This window comes from Protopterus annectens, chromosome 10.part0 (genome assembly GCF_019279795.1).
Source record: "Protopterus annectens isolate FY-2018-M chromosome 10.part0, PAN1.0, whole genome shotgun sequence".
Classification (NCBI taxonomy): domain Eukaryota; kingdom Metazoa; phylum Chordata; order Ceratodontiformes; family Protopteridae; genus Protopterus; species Protopterus annectens.
In genome coordinates, this window is record NC_056744.1 from 1,572,935,608 (window position 1) to 1,572,960,966 (window position 25,359).

General features: G+C 41.7%; 1 protein-coding gene across 2 annotated transcripts in view; it reads right to left on the minus strand.

The window, feature by feature from the left end:
* Nucleotides 1–4,819: 4,819 nt before the first annotated feature.
* Nucleotides 4,820–25,359, minus strand: part of BCL7C (BAF chromatin remodeling complex subunit BCL7C) — a 354,033-nt gene continuing 333,493 nt past the window's right edge. For both annotated transcript variants that reach the window (XM_044086222.1, XM_044086221.1), the window contains exon 6: nucleotides 4,820–7,335. In XM_044086222.1, coding sequence (XP_043942157.1) covers nucleotides 7,189–7,335 — 147 coding nt within the window. In that variant the 3' untranslated portion in view covers nucleotides 4,820–7,188. The remainder of the gene's footprint in view (nucleotides 7,336–25,359) is intronic.

The window sequence follows — 25,359 nt, forward strand, 5'->3', positions numbered from 1 at the left end:
TGTCCTGTCTTATTTTGAGTAATACTCTTGGGAGAAGGGGCAAAGGTGGGAGGGCATAGATAGAGAGATTTACCCACTGAAAAGATAGGGTATCCACTTTCCATGCCCTGCTGTGAGAACTCCTGGTGCAGAATTTGCTGAGCTGGTAGTTGCAGGGGGAGGCAAAGAGATCCGCCTCTGAGGTCCCCCATTTTTGAATCAGAAGATTGAAAGTGCTTGGCTCTAATTGGCACTCGGGTGGGTCTAGGAGATTTCTGCTCAAGTCTGCCAGTGAGTTTCGTTTGCCAGGCAGGAATTGAGCTTGCATGTCCAATGCTGTGTTCCACAGGGCATGGCTAACCTGCAGAGTGGGCCCCCCCCCCCCGCTTGTTGATGTACCACATAACTGTGGTGTCTGCTTTTATTAGCAGTTGTCCTGGATAGAGTAGGGATCTGAAAGTGGTCAGGGAGAGCTGCACAGCTAGCATCTCTTTTTGGTTGATGTGCAGATGAATTTGCCTTGGGCTCCAGTTGCCGTTCATGTGTGCTCCCCAGGCTTATTCTGATGTGTCTGTGGTTAGGGTCTGGGCAGCATGGGGTTGTGTAAAGGGCAGTCCCTTGTGGTTGCATTCTTACTGCCACCACCAAAGAAACTCTGTCCTTAGGCAGGGTATCATAGGACTGACAAGTTTCCAGGTCCTGAGAATGTTGGCACCAAAGACTTTAGCACTGAAGTTTCTTCATATGCAGTCTGGCATATGGAATTAGCAGGATGCATGAGGCCATGGAATCCTAGAGCCTGCAGGATTTTCCTTGGGGATAACTGGGTTCTGGTGGTCATTTGTTTGAAATAGTCTGTCAGATAGGCTTGTTTTTCTGAAGTGAGGAATGCCATATCTGGGATGCTGCCTCCAAGCTCTCTCCCAGGAATACAATCTTTTGACTGGGCACTAGTTTTGATTTCTTTTCGTCGATGGTGTACCCCACGGATGTGACAAGGTGTTTTATTTATTTATTTTTTACAAATGTCAGGTGCTGCAACACTGTCCGCCTGTATTACGCAGTCCAAGTACGGGTACATTTGGATATTTCTCTGCCTGCAGTAAGCAACGGTTGGAGCCAGGCATTCTGTGAATACTCTGGGAGCAGTGGATAAGCCCAGAGGGAAATGCAGAGAACTAATAATGCATAGCTCTAGCCCTGAAACGTAGATATTACCTGCATGACTCCCTTACAGGGATGTGCAGATAGGCTTCTTTTAAGTCTAGGGTGACTAACCAGGCATCCTTGGCTAGCATAGGTAGAAGCTGTTGCAGGGCAAGTATTCTGAACTTTGGTACCACCAGGAAGGTGTTGAGAATTGAAAGATCCAGGATTGGGCGCCAAAAGCCCTCTTTTCTGGGTATCAGGAAAAGTCTGGAGTAGAATCCTTGACCTATCTGTTCTGCTGGGACTGGCTGAATAGCCCTGATACAGAGAGCAGGGACAGGACTTGGTTTTGTGCCTCTGCACACTGGTTTGGAGGCAGGTCTGGGAACCCTTTTGGGGTTGGCAATGTTTGGAAATAGAATGTGTACCCCTGGGATACAATGTTGAGGACCCATCGGTCTTTGGTGATGGACATCCAGTTTTTTGCATGAAGGGCAAGTTTTCCTCCTACGGGCACAGAAAGTTGGGCAGAGGTGGGGAGTGGAGTAGAGAAGTCATTGTGAGTTATTTCCGTAAGGAGTTGGCTTAGCACGCCCTACTTTGGGGGTGGGGGCACTCCATTGCTTAGATCTCTGCATACCATGAGACTGTAGTCTGGGTGGCCTGTTCTCCCTGGGTCTAGTTTGAGATGGGCTGGAAAGGACCAGTGTTTTGGAGGGGCAATGCCTACTGAATCTAGGAGGCTGTACTTGCAAGAATTCAACTGTCTGCATAGATTTAGCTTCTTTCATTTTTTTTTTAAGAACCTCTTCTGCTTTGGTGCCAAACAGATTGTCCTTGTTCAAAGGTGCGTCTAAAACTTTGATTTGACATGGTCTGGCAAGGTCTAATCCTTAAGCCAAGCATGCCTTCTCAGTACAGAACCAGTGACTGCTGCCCTGCAAGATGTTTCCACGGCATCAAAGCCACACTGCAATGTATGCTTGCTGACTTGACTTGAGTGCATAACCTCCTGCAGTTTTTTATTTTCTGCAGTCTGAAAAGGTTGCTACTTTTTGCTTAATGAATTCCATAATATGTTACTACTACTTCAGCATGTGAAACTGATAATTCAGAGCCCTAATAGCGAGAGTTGTAGAGGTACATACTTCCTTACCCCATCTGTCCAAAGCTCTGGAATCCCTGAACAAGGGGGTGAGATTCTTAGCCGTAGTTGCCTTGATACCTTTAGGCCCCTGGTAAATTATTTCTGGGTCAGCAGTGGGATTTTTGAAAAGGAATTTGAGAGAGTCAGGTACTCTGTAGTACCTGTCTGGTTTCCTAGGAACAGGGGGTAATGTATCAGAAGACTGGATTCCATAAAGACCTAATCAACTTCCAGGACTGGGGGAATTGCTAAAGGCCTGTGTTGTGGCAAATCTAGAAATTCTGAGTCTCTTTTTGGACTGAGGATAGTCTTGGCATTCCCAATGGAAATGCTCTCAAAGTATGTAAGGTTTCACCAAAAGAAAAATCCTATAAGCAGATAAGGGCATGTCTTCATAATCAGATACCTCAGAGTCGGACTCTTGGTCTGTTGAAGCTGCTGGGGACTGGTCTCTCTCTTAGCAAGGGAAGGCTAACTTCCCCTAATCAGCATAATAAGGTCTTATGCCATTCTTAGCATTTGATGCTGTGTCAAGGGAGCAGGTGCATGCCCTTTGGTAGTCAGTTTTCTAGGCGTAGCATGTACTCTTGGCCTTAGAAACTCAGTAGTTTTAGACTGAACTGAAGTTGGTTTGTGTCGAACATCGGTAGTGCGAAGAAATTCCTCAGAAGCCGGTGCCTGCTCAGCGGCTCCGGACCCATTCAAGGTAGAGACATCCGCAGGTTCCATAGTCAGAGAGTCTCGCGGCATACCAGACTCCGAACGGGTCTCTGTAGAGGCCTGCAAATCCACTGAAGCAGGTATCAGGGGCTGCGAAAGCATCTGAGTACCGGCGAACTGGCGACTAGCTTAACGGAAGAGTCAGCAGCTTTGGACCTGTACGGTCCATCTCTCTATCTTTACTTTTTTTTTTTTGGAATATCTGTAGTCAGATGGCTTACTGAAGCCATTTCAGAATATGGAGATCGAGAACGAAAGTATTTAGTGACAATAAAGGCCCGACAACAATGGTTCGGGCGTTGAACAAGGCACAAAACTGATAGCAAGGAAAGTCGTGGTCTGGGCCTAAACAGGTGACGCAGTAAGATTGAAAATCTCTATGTGGTATTTGCTTTCCACAGGCAAGACAATTGTTAACTTTTTCTGACATCAGTTAGAGCAAGGCAAAAGGAATCCCAATGGGGTACTTGGCTTTAGGAAACTTGAATGATTCAATTCGTAAATGAAAACTCCGGTAGCGGCCAACCGGCACTTGTGCGAACTGCTTCTGCTTCTGGTTCCTTGGCAAGAAAGACTGATGTAATGGTGTTGGCTGCCTGTTTTTATACCCAAATCCAGAAAAAGTGAATTCCGCTAAAGAACACTCAGCAGAACAAAAACAACGTAAATATTGGAAGAGCATTGCATCACAAGTATTAGTATTTCATCTGAGTATTCAAAACTTGCTAAACAACCAAAACTGCAAAACGACAGCTTCAAAACAGCAGCTTCAATAACAGGCTTTTACCATGTTGAATCCACAATATATGAAGTATAGAGCTTTGCTGTTGTAAAACTCAAGTGGCGTTGTAATTCCACAGCTTTAAAACATGTGGATGTCATAAAAACAGAAAAAAACGAACATAAAAGTGAAGAACCCTTCTGATGTAAACAATGGGCAAGCGCTTTCAGCTTTTTCAAGCCTTCTTCAGATCCAAGTAGGTAAATGCTGGGGCCACTGAACCCAGCTTACCTACTTGAAAAAGCTGAAAGCGCTTGTCCATTGTTTACATCAGAAGGGTTCTTCACTTTTATGTTTGTTTTTTTTCTGTTTTATGACATCCACATGTTTTAAAGCTGTGGAATTACAACGCCACTTGACTTTTACAACAGCAAAGCTTTATATTTCATATATTGTGGATTCAACATGGTAAAAGCCTGTTATTGAAGCTGTTTTTATACCCCTGATGACTAGACGTCAGTCCAGCAGCGACAGCATCTGACGCAGTAATACTAAGTCTCTGGTATTCGGGCCAAGTGAGGGCTACCTGCAGGCAGATAACCCCAAGTGTGATGACTGCAACAGTGAAACACGAAGAACATCTTGTCTTACTAAGATACAACACCATCCTGTTGCTGCAACTGGCATTGATATACATTGCTTTATGTAGCAGGATACTGTAAGGTTCTCTACCTCATGTCATCATGGCAGGGATTTTTCTCTTCCGAGAAAATTTTCAAGGGAAGATGCTTATTAAAACTGAAAGCAAAAGACTTTTGCATATAAAACTATCACTTGACACTGCACACAGTAAAGAGATTAAACACATTAGTAAGGGTTTAATTAAATTTGACAAATTCAGTAACAAACACCAGAAGTGTTACCTGTAAGGCCAACCTGTGAATGGATGACCTGAGCCCCTACCACCAAATTATAAAACATTTTGATGTTTAATGATCACATTAAGTGTTTAAGCTATTAAGTCAAAGCAAACAGTTGCAACCTGACTAGTCCACCATCGTGCATGGTAAAAGCCGCAGTCAACTATAAAAAACAAGCACTCATTAAAGGAGGAATCTGCCAATAAATGTTTATTTCAGAGAGACTGCTTACAGTGAACTGTCAATCCTGCCACTCACAGCATTCTTACAGTACTCCTGCTAGGTTTTATACTAGCTTACAATGGCAGGATATAAAACAGTGCATCAATGCTTTTGAAAACAACATGTATGCATTATGTAACTGTTCTAAACAGCTTAGTCAGTTGAGATTGAGGACTGAAAATGCTAGAAGCCACTTTATAGTACCGGTGCCCAAGGCACAGCCCCACTTCTGGACAGAGAAGGCACCTGGCCCAAGGCCTCCTGCCTTGTACAATAAGGCCATTCTGTTATAGCTAATGAAGTCACAGCATCATACTCCTTGAGTAGACAGCTGTGTTAAACATGACAACACACACACAAATCAAACATTTATAATACTGTATAGCTTGGACAACTGCAGCAAACTGAAATCTTTTGGGGGGGGGATACATGAAGGACTAGAAGATAAAGTCTGTGTAGAAAGCACAGAGAGCTTATCACAGCACAGCACAGGCCGCGTAGTGCAACACTGCATTTAACCATAAATTTACAATATACAGAGACATTTCTATGAACAATAAAAATACAAACACCTTGATAAGCCTTGCTGTTCGAGAAAATAATGCCAACAAACAGACTCCACTTTCTTATTTCATGGACACTAAAGGATACTGTTTGGCTGACACCATTTACCCTGCACATTAGCCCATAATATCCAGAACCATGATTCGCAGAGCTCAAAGCCCTTCAGGTAACGGTCACCGCTTGGCCTGTCTCAAATAGCTATACTACATAAAACTCATTGTAGTCATTGTAAATCTTATTCTTGTCAAAAACTGTCAAGCCAGAATATCCTTCTAAGCAGTAAACGTGTTGTAATACTAACATGAGAAAACTGTGCAATCACCAATGCCACATTTTTTGCAAACCACCAAAAAGTCATAATGGGGGTGGGGGGTAGGGAAGGCCTCTGAATTTGCTGCAGGAGCCAAAGACAGTACTTAAACACTTCACCAGTATTTCCACAAAGGTAGCGTGGATGCCTTTTTCCTGGAGGCCTCAAAGGAGATCAAGGCAAAAGAGGAACAATGCTGAGAAGAAAATCTGCATCTCTGCATGAGTGTCTTGTATTTAGACTCTACCCCATCTACTGCAGACGAACAGGTGTCGATTTTCCAGAAATGCAGACAGCACCAAACACAGCTGCTGAACTGTTCAACAAGGCTGTCAGTCCAAACAGCAGTTAAATTCATAAAAATGATCACATATGGCAGAATACTGAATCAGTCATGTATAAACAAGGTAATCAAATCAGTGTTCATTACCTCAGACATAATGCATATTTATCAACCAATTATCACAGCTCCTCTTACAGCCATTGAACAGCATTCCAAAATGTTTGTATCAAAACCAGACTGGAGAGAATTTTTTTTACAAAAGGAAATAAAAATAATAGTTGTCCCTGTGTCAGTGCACATTCAATTAAAAATAATTTGTAAATGTTCTCCTGCTTAAATCCATTTAAATAAGAATTGTGCACATGCTGCTGCATGTTTGACATCCTCATCTAACAATGTTCTTTAAACTCCAGAGAGAGTGGGAAGCTACGACAGTGGTATGTCTTGTATTCCAATACAAAAGTATCGTGTTAATCTTTAGTGGACAGTTCTTTGCTGAAAACCAGATTTATTCTAATAAAAAATAATACATTTAATACAAATATTTACACAGATGGCTATTACAACTGTATAGGAAAGGCTGTTATAGTTTTGCTGGTGTTGCTTATTGCCAGCAACATTCCATTTTCCTGCAGAGATTTCTTCAGTTGGATTAGACGCAAATGCAGGAGGCAAGAGCACAACCTTTCACTCCTAAACAGCACAGCCTACAAGTATATGCAAGTTTGGGAGGGGGCTCCCCTATGTTACATCCATGGCAGCAACCATTTACAAGTGGTCCAAAATGGATTCTGACAACTGCTTACCTCTTAGGTCAGAAGCACGAAAGGACTGGATTTTTGCTGCAACAGAAGCAAATTACAGCACGTACCACATGGGTGGGAGATGGGGAAGCAAGGGGCCCAAAATGCAAGGGAAGATTCGGAGCGAAGAAAGAGTAAAACAAAAAATAGCGGAGTCAATAATCCAAACACAAAACTAATCAAATTTAGTCTTCATTAGTGAAAGCATAAATATCATACCCAGCTAGCAGGTTTCCAATGAATGAAAAATATTCTCAGATGCAGACTGGGACAAAGAAATCACAGAAATGCGATGCTGCAGCTGAGTGACAATGCAGAGAAAGCTTGTCCCCTCCTAAAGAAATAAAATATATACAAAAGTGCATCAGTCTCAACTAGGCCGCCTGCCAACCTCCTCATTGCAGATCCGTTTCAAAGGAGGTGCCCCCAAGGAGTCTTCCTCTTCTTCCTCATCATCCTCTTCTTCCTCAGCAGAATCAGGAAATGCATCTGCCTGATCATAGCCTTCACTCTGTTCCTAGACAGCACAATGATGAGAAAATACACATTATTAGTGTACTAATTGCTTTAAACAGTTACTAACAAGAATGCCCCTGAAGCAAGATGACAATTAAGTTTTCCATATTTCACCCAAGCTGCTAAGTCAATTGCTTTAAAATATTTTCACTGGCAAGCATGTGCAGTTTAACAAGACATATGACAGTGGTGTAAACAGAAAATGTAATTCGCCAGCACTTGCCTAGCTAACAAAAAGAGTTACCGATTGAGACAAGCAAAGTACAGTTGTGTACACTTACCATAAATGTAGATGTCTGAGTGTATTCACTGCTGTAGTCATTGCCTGCAGGTAGCCCTCAGCCAGCCTGAATATCAGTCTTGGATCCCTGCGTCGGATGCTGTCCCTTCTTCCATGACGTCAGGTCGTCAGGGGTATAAAACATGCAGCAGATGCCATTACATCAGTTTTTGTTGACCCAGATGTCAGGTGCCCCCATAATGGGAAGCAATTATATGTTAGGTTACACCTTCAACAAAAAGCAAATACACCAGAAATTTGTAATACACTAAACAAGAGGAAAGGTATAGCCAAGAGAAGTCAAGGGGCAGGAGGAAAGGTAACCAGGACTGCAAAAGTGAATACACTCTTAACATCTACATTTATGGTAAGTGTACACAACTCTACTATGTTCTTCGTGTTTCACTGTTGCAGTCATTACATTTAGGTTGATTCCCAAAGCTAAGGAAGGGAGGAGGAAGTAAGTGCATTAGGACCAGCTACTACGCCCTGCAAGACAGCAGTGGCAAAAACAGCTCTGGATTTAGAAAAATGTGGTAATGCTTGATGAAGGTATGTACTGAGCTGCAGGTAGCAGCTTCTAGGATGTCCCTGGTAGGGACACCTCTGAGAAAGGCTGTAGAGGTAGATGCAGCCCTGGTGGAATGTGATCTTATCCCCTGTGGGGTAGGTTTTCCATGGTGCTTACAGCAGAAATGAATGCAATGGCCTATCCATTTAGAAATGGTTTGCTTTGAAATGGCCTTCCCCTCTGCCCCTGTAGTAAAACCATCTAGCAGCTATTCAGATTTTCTGAGAGGCTAAGTCCTGTCCAAATAAAATCCAAGTTGTCTGTGCACGTCCAAAGAGTAGAGTATTTGTTCTCCTTTCTTCTGTGGATTAGGGAAAAAAGTAGGCAAATGAATGGACTGATTAAGGGCCACACTAGACACCACCTTGGGCATAAAAGGAAGGATTGGTCCTGAGGGACACACTGTCTGCATGGAAGATTATGAAGGGCTCCACTGCCATGAAGGCCTGTAATTCAGACACTCTTCTTGCTGAAGTGACTGCTAGAAGGAGGGCTGTTTCCAAGAAAGGAATTAACGCTGCAGTTGCAGCTGGCTCAAAAGGAGGTAGAGTGAGCTTTTCCAATACAAAGTTAAGGTCCCAGGCTGGAGTAGGGGCTCTCCTGGGTGGTCTTAAAATTTTTGGCCCGAGGAATTGCTTTAGTAGGGGGTGAGAGAAGAGGGGTGGTTCAGTATTATAAAGTGCTGAAATGGCAGAGGCATGAATTTTAATTGACTAGAAGGAAAGGCCCTTGTGGAACATCTCTGTTAAGTACTGAAGAACATGCGGTAAAAGCTGGGCACCGTTGTGCCCATCCCCTGAGTCAAGCTCCAGGAACAGTATCTTTTCCACTTTTCAGCATAGGATTTTCTAGTACTAGGCCTCCTTGCCTCCAGAATGACATCTAGCACCTGCTTACTGAGGGATGCTATTGGTGAGCACAATGAATTAGCCAGGCTGCAAGGTTCAGGGTTTGAAGCTGAAGGTGCAGAATTTGGCCCTCCTGCTGGGACAGCAGGGAAGGGGTCTGAGGCAGGTGCCATGGTTCCAGCAGTGACATACTGCGCAAGAGGGGGTACCAGTGCTGGCGTGGCCAGTCTGGCCAATCAGTATTGTCCTTGGTTTGTCCTTTTTGATCTTAAGCAGAACTTTCGAGAGGAGAGGCAGGGAGGGGAAGGCATAAACTGAGAGGCTTTCCCAGGTAAAGGACAGGGCATCCACTTTCCATGCTTGACTGTGGGAAGTCCTTGTGCAGAATTTGTCCACTTGGTAGTTTTGTGTGGAGACAAACAGGTCTATCTCTGGATTCCCCCATTTGTTCTCAAAAGGTTGAATATCTTTGGGTCCAGTTTCCACTCATGTGGGTCAATGAGATTTCTGCTTAGGTCATCTGCCAGTGAATTTAGCTTGCCTGGCAGGAATTGAGCTTGTAGGTGCACTTGGTAGCTTAAGGCAGTGTCCCACAGAGCCATGGCTAGTCTGTAGAGAGGTTATGAATGGGTTCCCCCGTGCGTGTTTATGTACCACATAACAGTGGTGTTTTGTCCGTCTTTACCAATAATTGTCCTGGAAGAATGTAGTCCTTGAGGGATGTCAGGGAATTTTGTACAGCTAACATTTCTTTTTGATTGATATGCAGGTGCATCTGACTGGCTCGCTTTGCCCAGAATGCACTGCCCTGCCAAGTGAGCCCCCCATGCATAGTCTGATGCATCTGTTACGGTTTGGGCAGCAGGGGGTAGAGTGAATGGGAGCCCCTTGTTGGGGTAGCAGGCTTCTGCCCACCAAAGGAACTCTGTCTTTATGCAAGGAATGATGGGCATCATTGATTCCAGGTCCTGAGAATGTTGACACCATAGACATTTTCGATACCATTGTAGTTTCCTCATATGCAGTCTTGCATATGGAATTAGTAGAATGCAAGAGGCCATGAAGGCTAGGGCTTGCAGGATTTTCCTTGCAGAGAGCTGGGTCTTTGTGGCCAATAGTTTCAGTAGCCTGTCAAATAACCCTGTTGCTCTGGCGTGAGGTAGACCATCTGGGAAGTTGTGTTCAAGCTTGCTCCCAGGAATACAATTTGTTGGCAGGGTACCAGATTAAATTTCTTTTCATTTACAGTGTACCTCAGTGAGGTTAGAAGTTTCTTTACAAATGCCAGATGTTTCAGCAGCATGTCCTGGCTTTCTGCCTGAATCAAGACAACTGTACAGGTATGGGTAGATTTGAATATTTATTTGCCTGCAAAATGCAATGACTGGAGCTAGGAACTTTGTGAATACCCTGGGCGCAGTAGATAAGCCAAAGGGAAGTGCAGAGAACTGATGGTGCATGGAGCCTGCTCTGAAGTGTAGGTATTTCCTGCAAAATTCCCTTATTGGGATGTGCAGGTAAGCTTCCTTTAAGTCTAAGGTTGCCAACCAGGCATCTTTGCCTAGCATAGGAAGCAGCTAATGAAGTGTTAGCCTTTTGAATTTTGGGATTACCAAAAAAAGTGTTTAGAATACAGAGGTCCAGGACAGGATGCCAGGAGCTGTCTTTTCTGGGTACCAGGAAAAGTCTTTAGTAAAAACCTTGTCCCCTTTCTTCTGCTGGGACAAGATGAATAGCCCTGATACTTAGAAGAGAGAGAACCTGCTGTTGAGCCTCTGCCCACTGATTTGGGGGTAGGTATGGCCAACCATTTGGGGTTGGTAAGGTGTGGAAGTGGAATCTGTATCCTTGGAAATATATTTAAAACCCATTTGTCCTGGGTAATGAGTTCCCATTTTTTTGCATGCAGTGCAATCTTTCCCCCTAAGGGAGCACACAGTTGAGCAGGGCTGCAAAGGTTTAAGGTAGTCATTGTGACAGTTTTCCATAGGGGGTATCTTACTACTTCCAGCTTTGGAAGTGGAAGCCCCCCCCCCCCCCCCACAGCTTAGGCCTGTGAGTACCTTGAGACTGTAGCCTAGGTGGTCTGCTGTTCCTGGGTTTGGACTGAGAAGGCCTGGAAGAGGCAGGAAAGGACCAATTCTTAAGGAGGCCAATGCCTACTGAATCTGGGAGGCTGTACTTAAAGGAAATCTTTAACAGTTTGCATAGATTTAGCTTTTTCTTCCATCTTTTTAAGGACGACTTCTGCTTTGTTGCCAAACAGGCAATCTTGGTTTAAGGGAGCAGCTAAGTTTGCTCCTTAAGCCAAGAATGCCTTCTAAGAACAGACCCAGTGACAGCAGCCCTGCAAGATGCTTCTAAAGAATCAAAACCACATTGCAAAGTAGGTTTACCAACTTGTTCAGTAGAATGCATTAAATCCTGTAATTCTTTATTTTCATCAGTCAGGAATCAACATCATTTTCTGTTTTAGTCCCATAATATGCTGCTGATACTTTAACATATGAAACAGTCAGTTTAAGGCCCTAATGGCCAAAGTAGCGGAAGTGTATACCTTCTTACCCCATCTGTCCAAGGCCGTGGAATCTCTATCAGAGGGGGTAGGGATTTTTGGCAGTAGTAGTCAATGCCTCTGGGTCAGCAGTAGGATTCTTGAAAAGGAACTTGTGAGAGTCAGGTACTCTAATACCAGTCAGGTTTCCTGGGAGCCGAAGGTAAAGTATCTGGGGCCAGGCTAGATTCCAAGAAGGCATCATCTGCAATGTCCAGGACAGGAGGGATAGCTAAAGGCCTGTGTTGAGGTAGGAGTAAGAATTCCCTAAGCCTCTTTTTGGAGTCAGAGTAATCCTGGCTTTCCCAGCAGAAGTGCTCCCTAAGAGTGTGCAAGGTTTCACCAAATGAAAAATCTTCCGGAGGGGAAGCAGAGGGAATGGAGTCCTCTGCATCAGGAATCCTCATAGGTAGATAAGGGCAAATCCTGGTGATCAGAAGAAACAGAAATTTCAGAATAATCAGAAGGAAAATCAATTCTAGGTCTCAGAGAGAGAAGGCTGGCTTCCCCTTATTAAAGTAATAAGGTCTTCAGCCATACTTACCATTTGTTTTTTAGGCATATGGGCCTGACCATGCGGTTTGAATGTCTGTTTCTAGGCGTGGGTAGAGTTTTAGGCCTTGAAGAAGATGGTGTCGGTTTAAAATGCAAGTACGTAGGCCTGAATACACCCTCAGAAGCCGGTGCCTGCACGGTGGCTCCGGACCCATCCAAGGTAGAGACATCCGCAGGTTCCATAGTCGAAGAAGCATCTTGCAGCATACCGGACTCTGAATGGGTCTCAGTAGAGGCCTGCGAATCTGAAGTAGCAGGTCTCAGGGGCTGCGAAAGCACCTCACTGAGTACCGGCGAACTGTTGACTAGCTTAACGGAAGCATCATCAGCAGCTTTGGACCTATGTGGTCTGTCTCTGTCTATCTTAACGTTTTTTTGGAAGATCGGTAATCAGATGGCTTACTGAAGCCATTTCTGGATAATTAAACAGAGTACTGAAATAGTTTGCTGCAAAAATGGACCAACAACAAATAGTCTGAGGATTGAATAAGGCACAAAACTGACAGTGAGGGACATTGTGGTCTGGGCCTAGGCAAGGAATGCAGTACGAATGAAAATCTTTGAGGAATTTGCTTTCCATTGGTAATGCATTAACTTTTACTGACATCGGTTTAGAGCAAGAAAAAGGATCCCCAATGGGGTACTTAGCTTTTTTGAAGACTTCGGTTTTGAAACTTGAAAACGAAAATTTCAGGAGTAGGCTGACCGGCACTTGCCAACTATTTCTGCTTCCGGCACCGCACGGCAAGAAAGACTTAACTGCGTTGGTTGCATGCTTTATACCCCGGACTACCTGACATCATGGAAGAAGAGACAGCATCAGACGCAGGATCCAAGACTTTGATATTCAGGCCGGCTGAGGGCTACCTGCAGACAGATAACCCAAATGTAATGACTGCAACAGTGAAACACGAAGAACATCTGCAAACGTTGGAGACTACACATCTCCAACGTTGTTACACCTCAGAGTATTTTACTTGGAATACCTTCTCTTGCTTATTTTAAACAAGCTTATACTGTTTTTTTTAACTGTTTGCTGCATTATATAGTATCTGCACTTAAAATTTTACCTGGTCGAAAATTGATCGAAAATCTGTTTGTTTAATTTAACTGTTGAGGCTGCCCACTAAAGTGTGCTAGCCTGTGTAACTGATTTATTGCTGCCTTCAGTATTTCTGGGTGTTTTCTATCTAAAAACAAAAGAAAACAAAAAAAAATCCTTGTTTTCCCGCCTCTCCTCGACTAGTTTAGACCAGTTTACAGGCTTTGCTGTATTCTGGGCTGTGGTGTAGTTCCTGTGTTGTAGTTCCTGTGTTGTCCATTACCTTACTTGGATAAGAAGGAAGTTTCTTTGCTCACCAGTGTGAGTGGGGAGCCTTGAGCAGCCTGTCCCTGAAGGAGTGACCTCAGCACAAGAGCTGTAGTAATTGGTTGTTTTGGACCATTTGTAGCTCTTTTGAAGTTCCCTGTTTAAAATCCGCATTTGCGCGGCTTTGGGCGATTGTGCACATAGCGCAGCGCCGGTTAAACTTTTTCTGGCTCCGCCAAGTCTGCTCTTCAAATTTTCCCTTAGAAAGCTCTACTCTTAGAATAACCAGTCTACTCGTTATATTATAAGCCTAGCACTTGTTCTCAAAGCTTCTCTTCTAAGCAAGCACTCTCAAACTTAAGTAGCACTACATCCACCTACCACCCCAACCACTTCCCTTAAAGGCACAGCACTCTCTTATAATATTCTAGCATGTCGAGTGGTAGATTGCTAGCATCTTCTCCTGTTCAGTTGGTTAATCCGGGAATCTTGAGACAATGCTATAATTGTCTCATGTACACAGACAACCCTCTCCTCCTCCCAACAAACACAAATACATGTGAGAGATGCAACTAGATAGCCAAACTGGAGGCTGAACTCTCTCAACTCAGGACTGGCAAGACCAGACAGGAGGAGAAGGTAACCACACACACAACAAACCCAGTCACACATAGACCTACCCCAACTGCAAATCAAGCACATAACACAAAAACATACTCTGAGGCTCTATTAAAAAACTTACCAAAACAACAGAGGCTCCCAAAGTAGACACCCAAAGATCCACCACCTCAAAACATAACACATGCAACACATACTTCAATAAATCGGTGCGTCAATAAATCACAGCCCTTAAGGCCAAACACTATGCCTGATACACTAGTGCTAGGTGACTCTATAGTCAGACACACTGACGTCCCACTTACCAGGCTGAGCAAGGAGAGGGTAACGGTAAGCTGCCTATCGGGGGCTAGGATCCGCCATATAACACACACACTCAGGTCACTCAAAAGCACGTACAAATATGACTCCGTCATTGTCCATGCCGGTGTGAATGACCTGAGACATACCTCCTTGGACTACATGAAGAGAGACATAGAGGAGCTCTCTGATTATGTAGTCCAGGCTGGTATGACCCTGAGCAGCATCCTGCCCTCACCAAGAATGATGCCACAATACAAAGACAAGATCAGCTTTAATAATTGGCTCAAATACTGGTGTCATTCTAGGGGGGTCCAATGTCTGTCTGCTTGGGATGACATGCTGGACAAGCCACGCTGTTTTGCAAGGGACGGCTTGCACCTGTCACCACTGGGCTTCTGGATATTGGCTAAGGCTCTTGCCACCCCCATAGTGCCTTTTTTAGGCAAGGCTCAAAAGACGAACCCACCTCCTTAGAAAACAAAAATGGAAAAAAATTAAGGGTAATGCTGCTCAATGCCAGAAGTCTAAATCACAAGATGCAGGCTCTCGAAGCACTCCTCAGTATGGAGAGCATAGATGTCTGCGCTGTAACTGAGACCTGGTTCAAGGCTCCTGAGAGCACCCCAGCGCTACCAGGCTTTACCTTGTATCATGCTTTTCGGCCCCAAAACCTGGGCCGAACCACAAAGGGAGGGGTAGTGTCCATATTCATCAAGGATACCCACACCTCCAGGTTAGTGGCAACTCATGAAGCATCGGAGACCATCCAGGTGCAGCTAACCGTAGGCAAAACTGCTATACAACAGTTGCATGTTACAGACCACCCTCCCAATCTCAAGAACCCCACCCAGCCTTCCTGAAGACATTGGAAGATATGAACGTCTCACCAAATACCATCATATTGGGAGACTTCAACTACCCTAACATAGACTGGGTGCACTATTCTAGCCCTAACACCCTAGCCCAAAGGTTCCTGGAATTCATAAACTCAAATGCAATGGAACAGCTAGTCACCTCTCCCACAAGGGGGGATAATATACTAGACCTGATCATCACAAACATGGGGACAAAATGCTCCACACCGGAAGTATTCCCCTCACTGGTGAGATCTGACCACAAACTAATCACCCTGGATATACATTTACCATCTCCACCCCCAGCACAAAAGACTACAGTGAGAAACTTCTCAAAAGCCGACTTTACACTTCTCAAGACTGAAATGGTATCATTTAAGCCCACAGGGCCAATGGAAACCACATCCCACAATGCTGAATCCTACACAAATGCTTTCTACGGACATCTCCAAGAATGCATGGATCGTGCAATCCCAAATAAAACCAAGACCCTCTCCAAAGGAAAGCGTCCTGTCTGGTGGACCCCAGCCATAAACAAATTGTATAACAAAAGAAGGAAGCTACTGCAAGACAGAGCAAAATCCCATAAAGGGAATGCATCTCTGATCAGCACTAGTAGAAAGCTACGTTCTCTCAAAAACATCCAAGGCCAACTTTGAGAGAAAAATCACCAAGGACACTAAAGACAACCACAAGGCATTCTTCAGTTATGTTAGAAACCTGGGCGGAAACCCTCAGATATACTCAGAGTTAGTACACAACGACGAACCCACAGATATTGCCAACATTCTGGCAGACAGGTTCAGTGCAAATTTCTACCCCCCCCTCACCTCCAAAAGAAGAAATACTCATCCCAGCTGAATGTAACCTCCCTGTCATCTCTGATGTCCAGGTGAGAACCGCCCTCAGCAAAGCAAAAAACACAGCATCTATGGGACCTGATGGTATCCCCAGCTGCGTGATACGTGAACTCCAAGAGGAGCTAAACCCGCATATAAAAATGTTATTTAACCTTAGCCTTACTACAGGATATGTACCTGAACACTGGCGTACAGCAACAGTGGTCCCACTCCACAAGGGAGGCTCCACTACAGACCCTGGGAACTACCGCCCCATAAGCTTGACCAGCCTGGTTTGCAAAGCTATGGAAAGAATTATTATGGAACTCAAAACAACGACATTGGGGACCTACAGACACTTGATCCTACCCAGTTCGGCTTTGTAAAGGGCAGATCCTGCCTTTTGAACCTGGCTGACTTTTTCGAAACAGTCACTAGAGCCATTGATGAGGGCAAGGCAGTCCCATACAGCCTACCTGGACTTGGCTAAAGCCTTAGACACAATACCCCACAAGGGGATCATAGAGAAGCTAAACGGCTTAAATGTAAATCCATATGTCACAAGATGGGTTGCAAACTGGCTAAAGAACAGAACCCATAAAGTCAAGATTGCGGGAGCCATGTCAGACTCAAAGCCAGTCACAAGTGGTGTCCCACAGGGCTCCGTCCTGGGACCCCTCTTGTTCAGCATTTACTTCTCAGATGTGAAAGCAAACATGGGAGGGTTGTGGCTGACAAAGTTCGCAGATGACTGCAAACTAGGTGCCATAGTCGATACACCAGCTGACACATACATCCTACAGAAAGGCCTCACCGAAACGGACAACTGGTGCCGGAATCATGGCCTTAAACTGAATGCCAAGAAATGTATAGTCATCCCCTTTGGGAAAAACAAAGTACCCACAAATTATCACAGACAGTAACCCACTGAGTACAGAAAAAATAATCAGAGACCTGGGGACCCAAGTTGATAGTGACCTCTCATTTGACACCCACGTTGCCAAAGTGGTTAGAAAGACCTTCTACCTTGCCCACCTTATCATGAAGGGGTTCACATCCAGATCAAAGGAGGTCATCGTGCCCCTGTACTCCTCCCTTATCAGGCCCATGATTGAGTACAATGCCCCATTTGGTATGTACCTCACCCGGCACTTACAACAGCTGGAGAGACCCCAGCAGTACCTCACCAAGAGGATCAAGGGTCTCCAACATATGTCATATGCTGCCAGGCTAAAGAAACTCCAGCTCTGTTCAGTAGCATACCGCCTGCTCAGAGGTGATCTGTGCCTGACGTTCAAGGCCATGTCCAACCAGGAATTGGACATTCTCCACCTCAAAAAATCCAAATCCATAAGAACCACGAGAGCCAAAGATTTAAACCTCAGTACAAACATGAATAGAACATGCTGGAGGGACAGATTCATAACTCAGAGGCTTCCCATACTCTGGAACAAAATCCCAGTCCATGTTAGGCAGAGCCCCTCACTGACTCTCTTGAAGAGAAATCTTGACGAGTGGATGGGAGATCGTAGGTTTACCCCGGGGGTCACCCCTGTGTCGCTACTTGACAGAGGCACAGTAAACTAATTTTAATAAGTAAGGGGGTCTTCAATGTGTCACTACTAAACAAAGGCACAGTATTCTAAATTTATTCTATACACCTTAGTACCACTACATGGGGTGGCGAAAGCCACATCTCTAGGGCTAGGCTTGCAAATGCCCCAGGGCAGATAGCCTAGTACTAAACTATGAAACTATAAACTTTGAAGAACAGTGATGTCAAAGATAAGAAGGGATCAGTCCTGAGGACAACCCTGGCTCTACGAAAAATCAGATAAGGAGGTTCAGAGGATAATGCCTGTAGCTCAGAAACTACACTCGTCAATATAACAGTCATGAAGTCCTTGTACAGACAAAAATGTGGTGAGCAAGTTAAAGCATTTACAAGTATTGGAGTGTTGCTGGTTCCTCCACAGTGCCATACCAGTTGGTTTTATTGGTTTCTACATACCTTTGTGGTAGTGGATTTTGGTGCTGTTCTTCCTCCAGTTCATTAATGTGTTCATAATCCCCAAGGATAGACAACTGGAGTAAGGAGTCCCAATCTGACAACAGAGGTACTTGTGGAGGCGGTAAGGAGCCAATCGTCCAGACACAGTAAGATCTGGAACCCTTGTCTGAGCTAGGCTGCCAAAGTTGCCAAGCATTTGGTGAACACCTGGGAGGGTTGTGGTGAGACCAAAGGGCAGTCTTTACAGGATGGTGGGCTTCTGAGAGCTATCAAGCATGGGTATTCATCCCTCCTCAGAGGTAGAACGGACTGCACCGTGACAATCCAGAACTTGGTCTCTGAGGTTAAGCAAAAGACAGTAGTTCCAAACCAAATAGCGTACAACGTATTTTATTTGACCGCTTTCGTAAAAAACTTCTTCAGAATGAAAAAACACATGTTCAGATCACAATTAAATACAATAATTACTTAATTAATACTAATTAGACTAATAAAAACCAAGTGTTGAAACAATTACTAAAAACAATGTTGTTTAAAAAAAGAAAGAAACTACTTTCTTTTTATCAGTAACTTGTAACTTGCGGTGTTTTAAAAAACATTTTACGTTGATACATTCATTTAACCCCGGTGGCCTGTCAGATTTTAACTTTATTTGCCAGGTTGCTTCCCTTTGTTCCAAATAATTCTTAAGGTCACCTCCCCTAGGATCCAAGGAACAAACTTCTAAAATCGTAAATAGAAATTTTTTATATAAAACACAATCAATAGAATGTTTGTACAAGGCATTGGTCATGTCTTTACGTTTAATGGCATAATTGTGTTCCTTGATACGTGTACTAAGTTTCCTGGTAGTCATCCCAACGTAAAATGCTGGACACCCAGAACAAAATGAGATGTATACCACGTTGGTGGCGTTACAATGGACTAAACCAGGTACTTCAATAGTGTAAGGAATGGAACACACAGAAATATAGGGACTGACCAAGATAAACCTACAGGCAGTACATCCGTGGCAACAATGCATCCCACGTTTAGTTGATACACTAATATTAACTGTTTTTTGACCCTTTTCTAGAATGTTTTTCAAATTGTATTCGTTACGAAAAACACATCTTGGTTTATCTCCTAAAACCAAAGAAATTTCAGGGTTACCTTTAATAATTTTCCAGTTGTTTTCCAAAATGGTACACAAATCCTTACTATCTGCACTCATTTCAAAAGAACAAGTTAAAGTAGATTTAACTGATTTAGTGCGGTGGGAAAATGTTAAACCATTAATGTTATTACATAAACCAGTTAAAATTGGAGGAAAATCTGTATAACGTCTATCAGAAATTCCTTTAGCTGTATCAACTAGAAAAGGGATGTCATAACCTCTCTTAGAGAATAATTCAATAATAAAATCAAATTCAGCAACTAAGTCCTCATCTCTAGTGGTCATTCGACTTGCCCGTATAAATTGCCCCTTAGGAATATTATTGATCATGTACTTTGGATGTCCACTAGAATGATGTAAATACCCGTTTGTAAATGTGTTTTTACGATGTATATTACTTTGAAATTTACTTTCAGTGTCATCCCACCATAGATGAATGTCTAAAAAATGAACAGCACTTCCAACATCTCCTTTTGTAAACTTCAAAAATTCAGAAAAAGAGTTTATAAAACCCATAAATTGATCAACTATATCAGGTCCTCCTTGCAAAATGAAAACCAGGTCGTCAACAAATCGACAATAAAACTTAACATGAAATTTTTCTTTCAATAATGGGATTATTTCATTTTCCCACCAAGCCATCACTGTATTGGCGTATGCCGGGGCAGCTGGAGAACCCATCACTACGCCTTTTATCTGTTTGTAGTATTGATCCCCAAACAGAAAAAAATTGTCCAAGATAATTTCAAGTAATAAACAAATAGTATTGATAATAGAAGTGGAAAAAACTCGTTTCTGACAAACTACGGACTGCTTCCACTCCGTGGTCATGGGGAATACATGTATAAAGAGACACTACATCGATGGTAATGATAGTGTGAGTTTTAACATTAAAGGAGAAATTGTTCAAAAAATCACTTAATTTACTAAGGAAATGCCAAGAATCCTTTACATAGGAAGGTTGAACTTCCAACAAGGGTCCTAGCATAGAATCTATAATTAAGGCAATGCCTTCTGTAACTGAATGGGGCGCGGAAACAATAGGCCTGAATGGAGGTTCTAATATGTTTTTGTGGGTTTTCGGAATTCCGAAAATTACACCAATTTTTGGCTCAGAAATTACACAAAAATCATATAATTCAAATGCAATTTGTCCAGACATCAAACAGTCGTATAAGAAAGAATGTATCTTTTTAAACTGACTGTGTATAAAGTGTAAAGGGACAAGTTCATATTCAAATCTATTACTTAATAAATCCAACATACATTTTCTATATTTATCCTGTGTCATAATGACAATGTTGGACCCTTTATCACTTTTCATGAAACTTATTTTATCGGTCAATTTCTGCAAGTCAAGTAAGGCTAATCTCTCAACAGATGTCAAATTATAATCCATATGTATATTTTTCCTAATAAGATGTTTGTTAACATCTTGAATACATTGTTCTTGAAATATTCTTAGGGTTTGATGTAAAGTAGGATTATAGGTGGAAGGTTTAACAAGACATTTGCTAATATCATCTATATTATTAAACAGATAGGTTAAATTTAACCTTCTTGTAAATTTCATGTCAACTACTGTTTTACAATAATTGCCCCGATGCAATGGTACAAAATTCAAACCTAACTTTAACACCTTTAATTGAACATCAGAAAAAATGTAGTCTGTCAAACTTACAACATTGAATAAGTCCAAGTCTTTGTTTATGCTTCCTCCCCTGAGGACGTTGACCCCAAAAAAGTCCTACTACGAGTGAAAACAGTCTTCTTATTGTAGTTTCCCTGATTTCTTTTTGGAACAACAGCAGGTCCTGAATCAGATAATGGGTTACTCTTTGTACTGTCAATAGGAACAACATTCACTGTGTCACCCCCCATAGAGTGTTCGTCAGGGGTATCACTATTAATGACTGATTTTCCAGCATTGTTATTAACAGAAGCAGTAACGAAAAAATCAGAATTACAAACCACGCTGCTTCTATTAGAAGTCCGTACGTTAGACCCGTTTGGTAACTTGTCTTTAAAAGTCATAGACTGGTTCCCAAAGGCAGTGGAACCTGTACTATAGTTGTAAGGTTTCTTGTTGGAAACAAAAGTAGAACCAAATTTATCCTTTGAACCTAATTTTGTTATATTTTTAGCAAAATGGTTAAAGGCAGTCTTGTTCTTAAACAAAGCTACGTCACGGGATATTTTTTGCTGTTTACGAAGTATTACTTCCTTTGAATGTTTCTCAAGTTCGCTAGAAAATTGATGCATTAAAGTTTCAAACTTTTGTAAAGACACAGCGGTCTTTAAACGTTGTTCTAAATCAACAATCTCCTTTTTCAAATCCTCAAAAAACATATTCCGGACTCAGTAAAAAAAGTTACTAAGTCCTGGAAAAACGGGCTGTTAACGTTAACACCATTAGGACACTTAAAAAACATTAGACCCTTCGGTATAATGTTTAACTCTATGCATCGCATGAAATAACAGTTCTCGATGTTTACCGACCTGTACCTTTTTAGTAGTCGCAATAAATGTTCCTGTTGTGCCCCAAAAAAGCTTTCATGTATTTCTTTCTGCTGTAAAATATTGCCTCCAAACGGATTTTCAGATAAAACAAGCAATTCATCTATGGTTGATCCATCCGAATTCTTGGCGTGTAGATGAAAACCGTCTCTACGAAAAGCGACGTCATCACCGGCCGCTTCAACATCTACGATGCCGCCCAAATCAATTACAGTATCCATCTCCTCATAGAAGTCCGCTGGTGAACTTGAACCTTGATTATTGGATTTACAAGATTTTTTAGTAGCATTCTCAACTAAAAACTTCAGGGAGCCTTTGATATCAAAGTAGAAACGAGCAAACTGTTTATGTTGTTCAAGTTACTATCACCACTAGTAGGTGTGGGATGAATGGTGACATTCAACAATGGATCGTCTCCTACCTCAGTCATGGCACCACACGTAAACCAGTAAAAAAATAAAGCAACCAAATACCAATAAAACAAAAGCCACTGAGGTTAAGCAAAAGACAGTAGTTCCAAACCAAATAGCGTACAACGTATTTTATTTGACCGCTTTCGTAAAAAACTTCTTCAGAATGAAAAAACACATGTTCAGATCACAATTAAATACAATAATTACTTAATTAATACTAATTAGACTAATAAAAACCAAGTGTTGAAACAATTACTAAAAACAATGTTGTTTAAAAAAAGAAAGAAACTACTTTCTTTTTATCAGTAACTTGTAACTTGCGGTGTTTTAAAAAACATTTTACGTTGATACATTATGAAATTTACAAGAAGGTTAAATTTAACCTGTTTAATAATATAGATGATATTAGCAAATGTCTTGTTAAACCTTCCACCTATAATCCTACTTTACATCAAACCCTAAGAATATTTCAAGAACAATGTATTCAAGATGTTAACAAACATCTTATTAGGAAAAATATACATATGGATTATAATTTGACATCTATTGAGAGATTAGCCTTACTTGACTTGCAGAAATTGACCGATAAAATAAGATTCATGAAAAGTGATAAAGGGTCCAACATTGTCATTATGACACAGGATAAATATAGAAAATGTATGTTGGATTTATTAAGTAATAGATTTGAATATGAACTTGTCCCTTTACACTTTATACACAGTCAGTTTAAAAAGATACATTCTTTTTTATACGACTGTTTGATGTCTGGACAAATTGCATTTGAATTATATGATTTTTGTGTAATTTCTGAGCCAAAAATTGGTGTAATTTTCGGAATTCCGAAAACCCACAAAAACATATTAGAACCTCCATTCAGGCCTATTGTTTCCGCGCCCCATTCAGTTACAGAAGGCATTGCCTTAATTATAGATTCTATGCTAGGACCCTTGTTGGAAGTTCAACCTTCCTATGTAAAGGATTCTTGGCATTTCCTTAGTAAATTAAGTGATTTTTTGAACAATTTCTCCTTTAATGTTAAAACTCACACTATCATTACCATCGATGTAGTGTCTCTTTATACATGTATTCCCCATGACCACGGAGTGGAAGCAGTCCGTAGTTTTTTATGTCAGAAACGAGTTTTTTCCACTTCTATTATCAATACTATTTGTTTATTACTTGAAATTATCTTGGACAATAATTTTTTTCTGTTTGGGGATCAATACTACAAACAGATAAAAGGCATAGCGATGGGTTCTCCAGCTGCCCCGGCATACGCCAATACAGTGATGGCTTGGTGGGAAAATGAAATAATCCCATTATTGAAAGAAAAATTTCATGTTAAGTTTTATTGTCGATTTGTTGACGACCTGGTTTTCATTTTGCAAGGAGGACCTGATATAGTTGATCAATTTATGGGTTTTATAAACTCTTTTTCTGAATTTTTGAAGTTTACAAAAGGAGATGTTGGAAGTGCTGTTAATTTTTTTAGACATTCATCTATGGTGGGATGACACTGAAAGTAAATTTCAAAGTAATATACATCGTAAAAACACATTTACAAACGGGTATTTACATCATTCTAGTGGACATCCAAAGTACATGATCAATAATATTCCTAAGGGGCAATTTATACGGGCAAGTCGAATGACCACTAGAGATGAGGACTTAGTTGCTGAATTTGATTTTATTATTGAATTATTCTCTGAGAGAGGTTATGACATCCCTTTTCTAGTTGATACAGCTAAAGGAATTTCTGATAGACGTTATACAGATTTTCCTCCAATTTTAACTGGTTTATGTAATAACATTAATGGTTTAACATTTTCCCACCGCACTAAATCAGTTAAATCTACTTTAACTTGTTCTTTTGAAATGAGTGCAGATAGTAAGGATTTGTGTACCATTTTGGAAAACAACTGGAAAATTATTAAAGGTAACCCTGAAATTTCTTTGGTTTTAGGAGATAAACCAAGATGTGTTTTTCGTAACGAATACAATTTGAAAAACATTCTAGAAAAGGGTCAAAAAACAGTTAATATTAGTGTATCAACTAAACGTGGGATGCATTGTTGCCACGGATGTACTGCCTGTAGGTTTATCTTGGTCAGTCCCTATATTTCTGTGTGTTCCATTCCTTACACTATTGAAGTACCTGGTTTAGTCCATTGTAACACCACCAACGTGGTATACATCTCATTTTGTTCTGGGTGTCCAGCATTTTACGTTGGGATGACTACCAGGAAACTTAGTACACGTATCAAGGAACACAATTATGCCATTAAACGTAAAGACATGACCAATGCCTTGTACAAACATTCTATTGATTGTGTTTTATATAAAAAATTTCTATTTACGATTTTAGAAGTTTGTTCCTTGGATCCTAGGGGAGGTGACCTTAAGAATTATTTGGAACAAAGGGAAGCAACCTGGCAAATAAAGTTAAAATCTGACAGGCCACCGGGGTTAAATGAATGTATCAACGTAAAATGTTTTTTAAAACACCGCAAGTTACAAGTTACTGATAAAAAGAAAGTAGTTTCTTTCTTTTTTTAAACAACATTGTTTTTAGTAATTGTTTCAACACTTGGTTTTTATTAGTCTAATTAGTATTAATTAAGTAATTATTGTATTTAATTGTGATCTGAACATGTGTTTTTTCATTCTGAAGAAGTTTTTTACGAAAGCGGTCAAATAAAATACGTTGTACGCTATTTGGTTTGGAACTACTGTCTTTTGCTTAACCTCAGTGGCTTTTGTTTTATTGGTATTTGGTTGCGTTATTCTTTTACCAGAACTTGGTCTGCTTGACTTAACAGTTAAACTTACATAGAACCAGAACTGAGCAGAGGTTCTTGTTCTTCTTTGGCACCAAAGAGAATCTGGAATAGAACCCACACCCCTGATGGTCTGGTGGTGCCTCTTGGATGACAGGATCGGAGAGCAGTTAGTGACTCTCAATGCTGCATCTTTCATTTGATAGGGTGGAATGTCTGGGAGTGATTTCCTTTTTTCTCTCAGTGCAAACAAAAATGAAACTATGTAACCTCTGGATAAGACTCAACACCCATGAGTCTGAGATTATGGTTTTTGGGTAGAGAGCCAAACAACCCCTGACTGCTTCCAGAGAATGGCAGCTAGACAATTCTTCTGGTATGCTGAAAAGGCCTCCCAGAGAAACCTTCATGGAAGCCTTG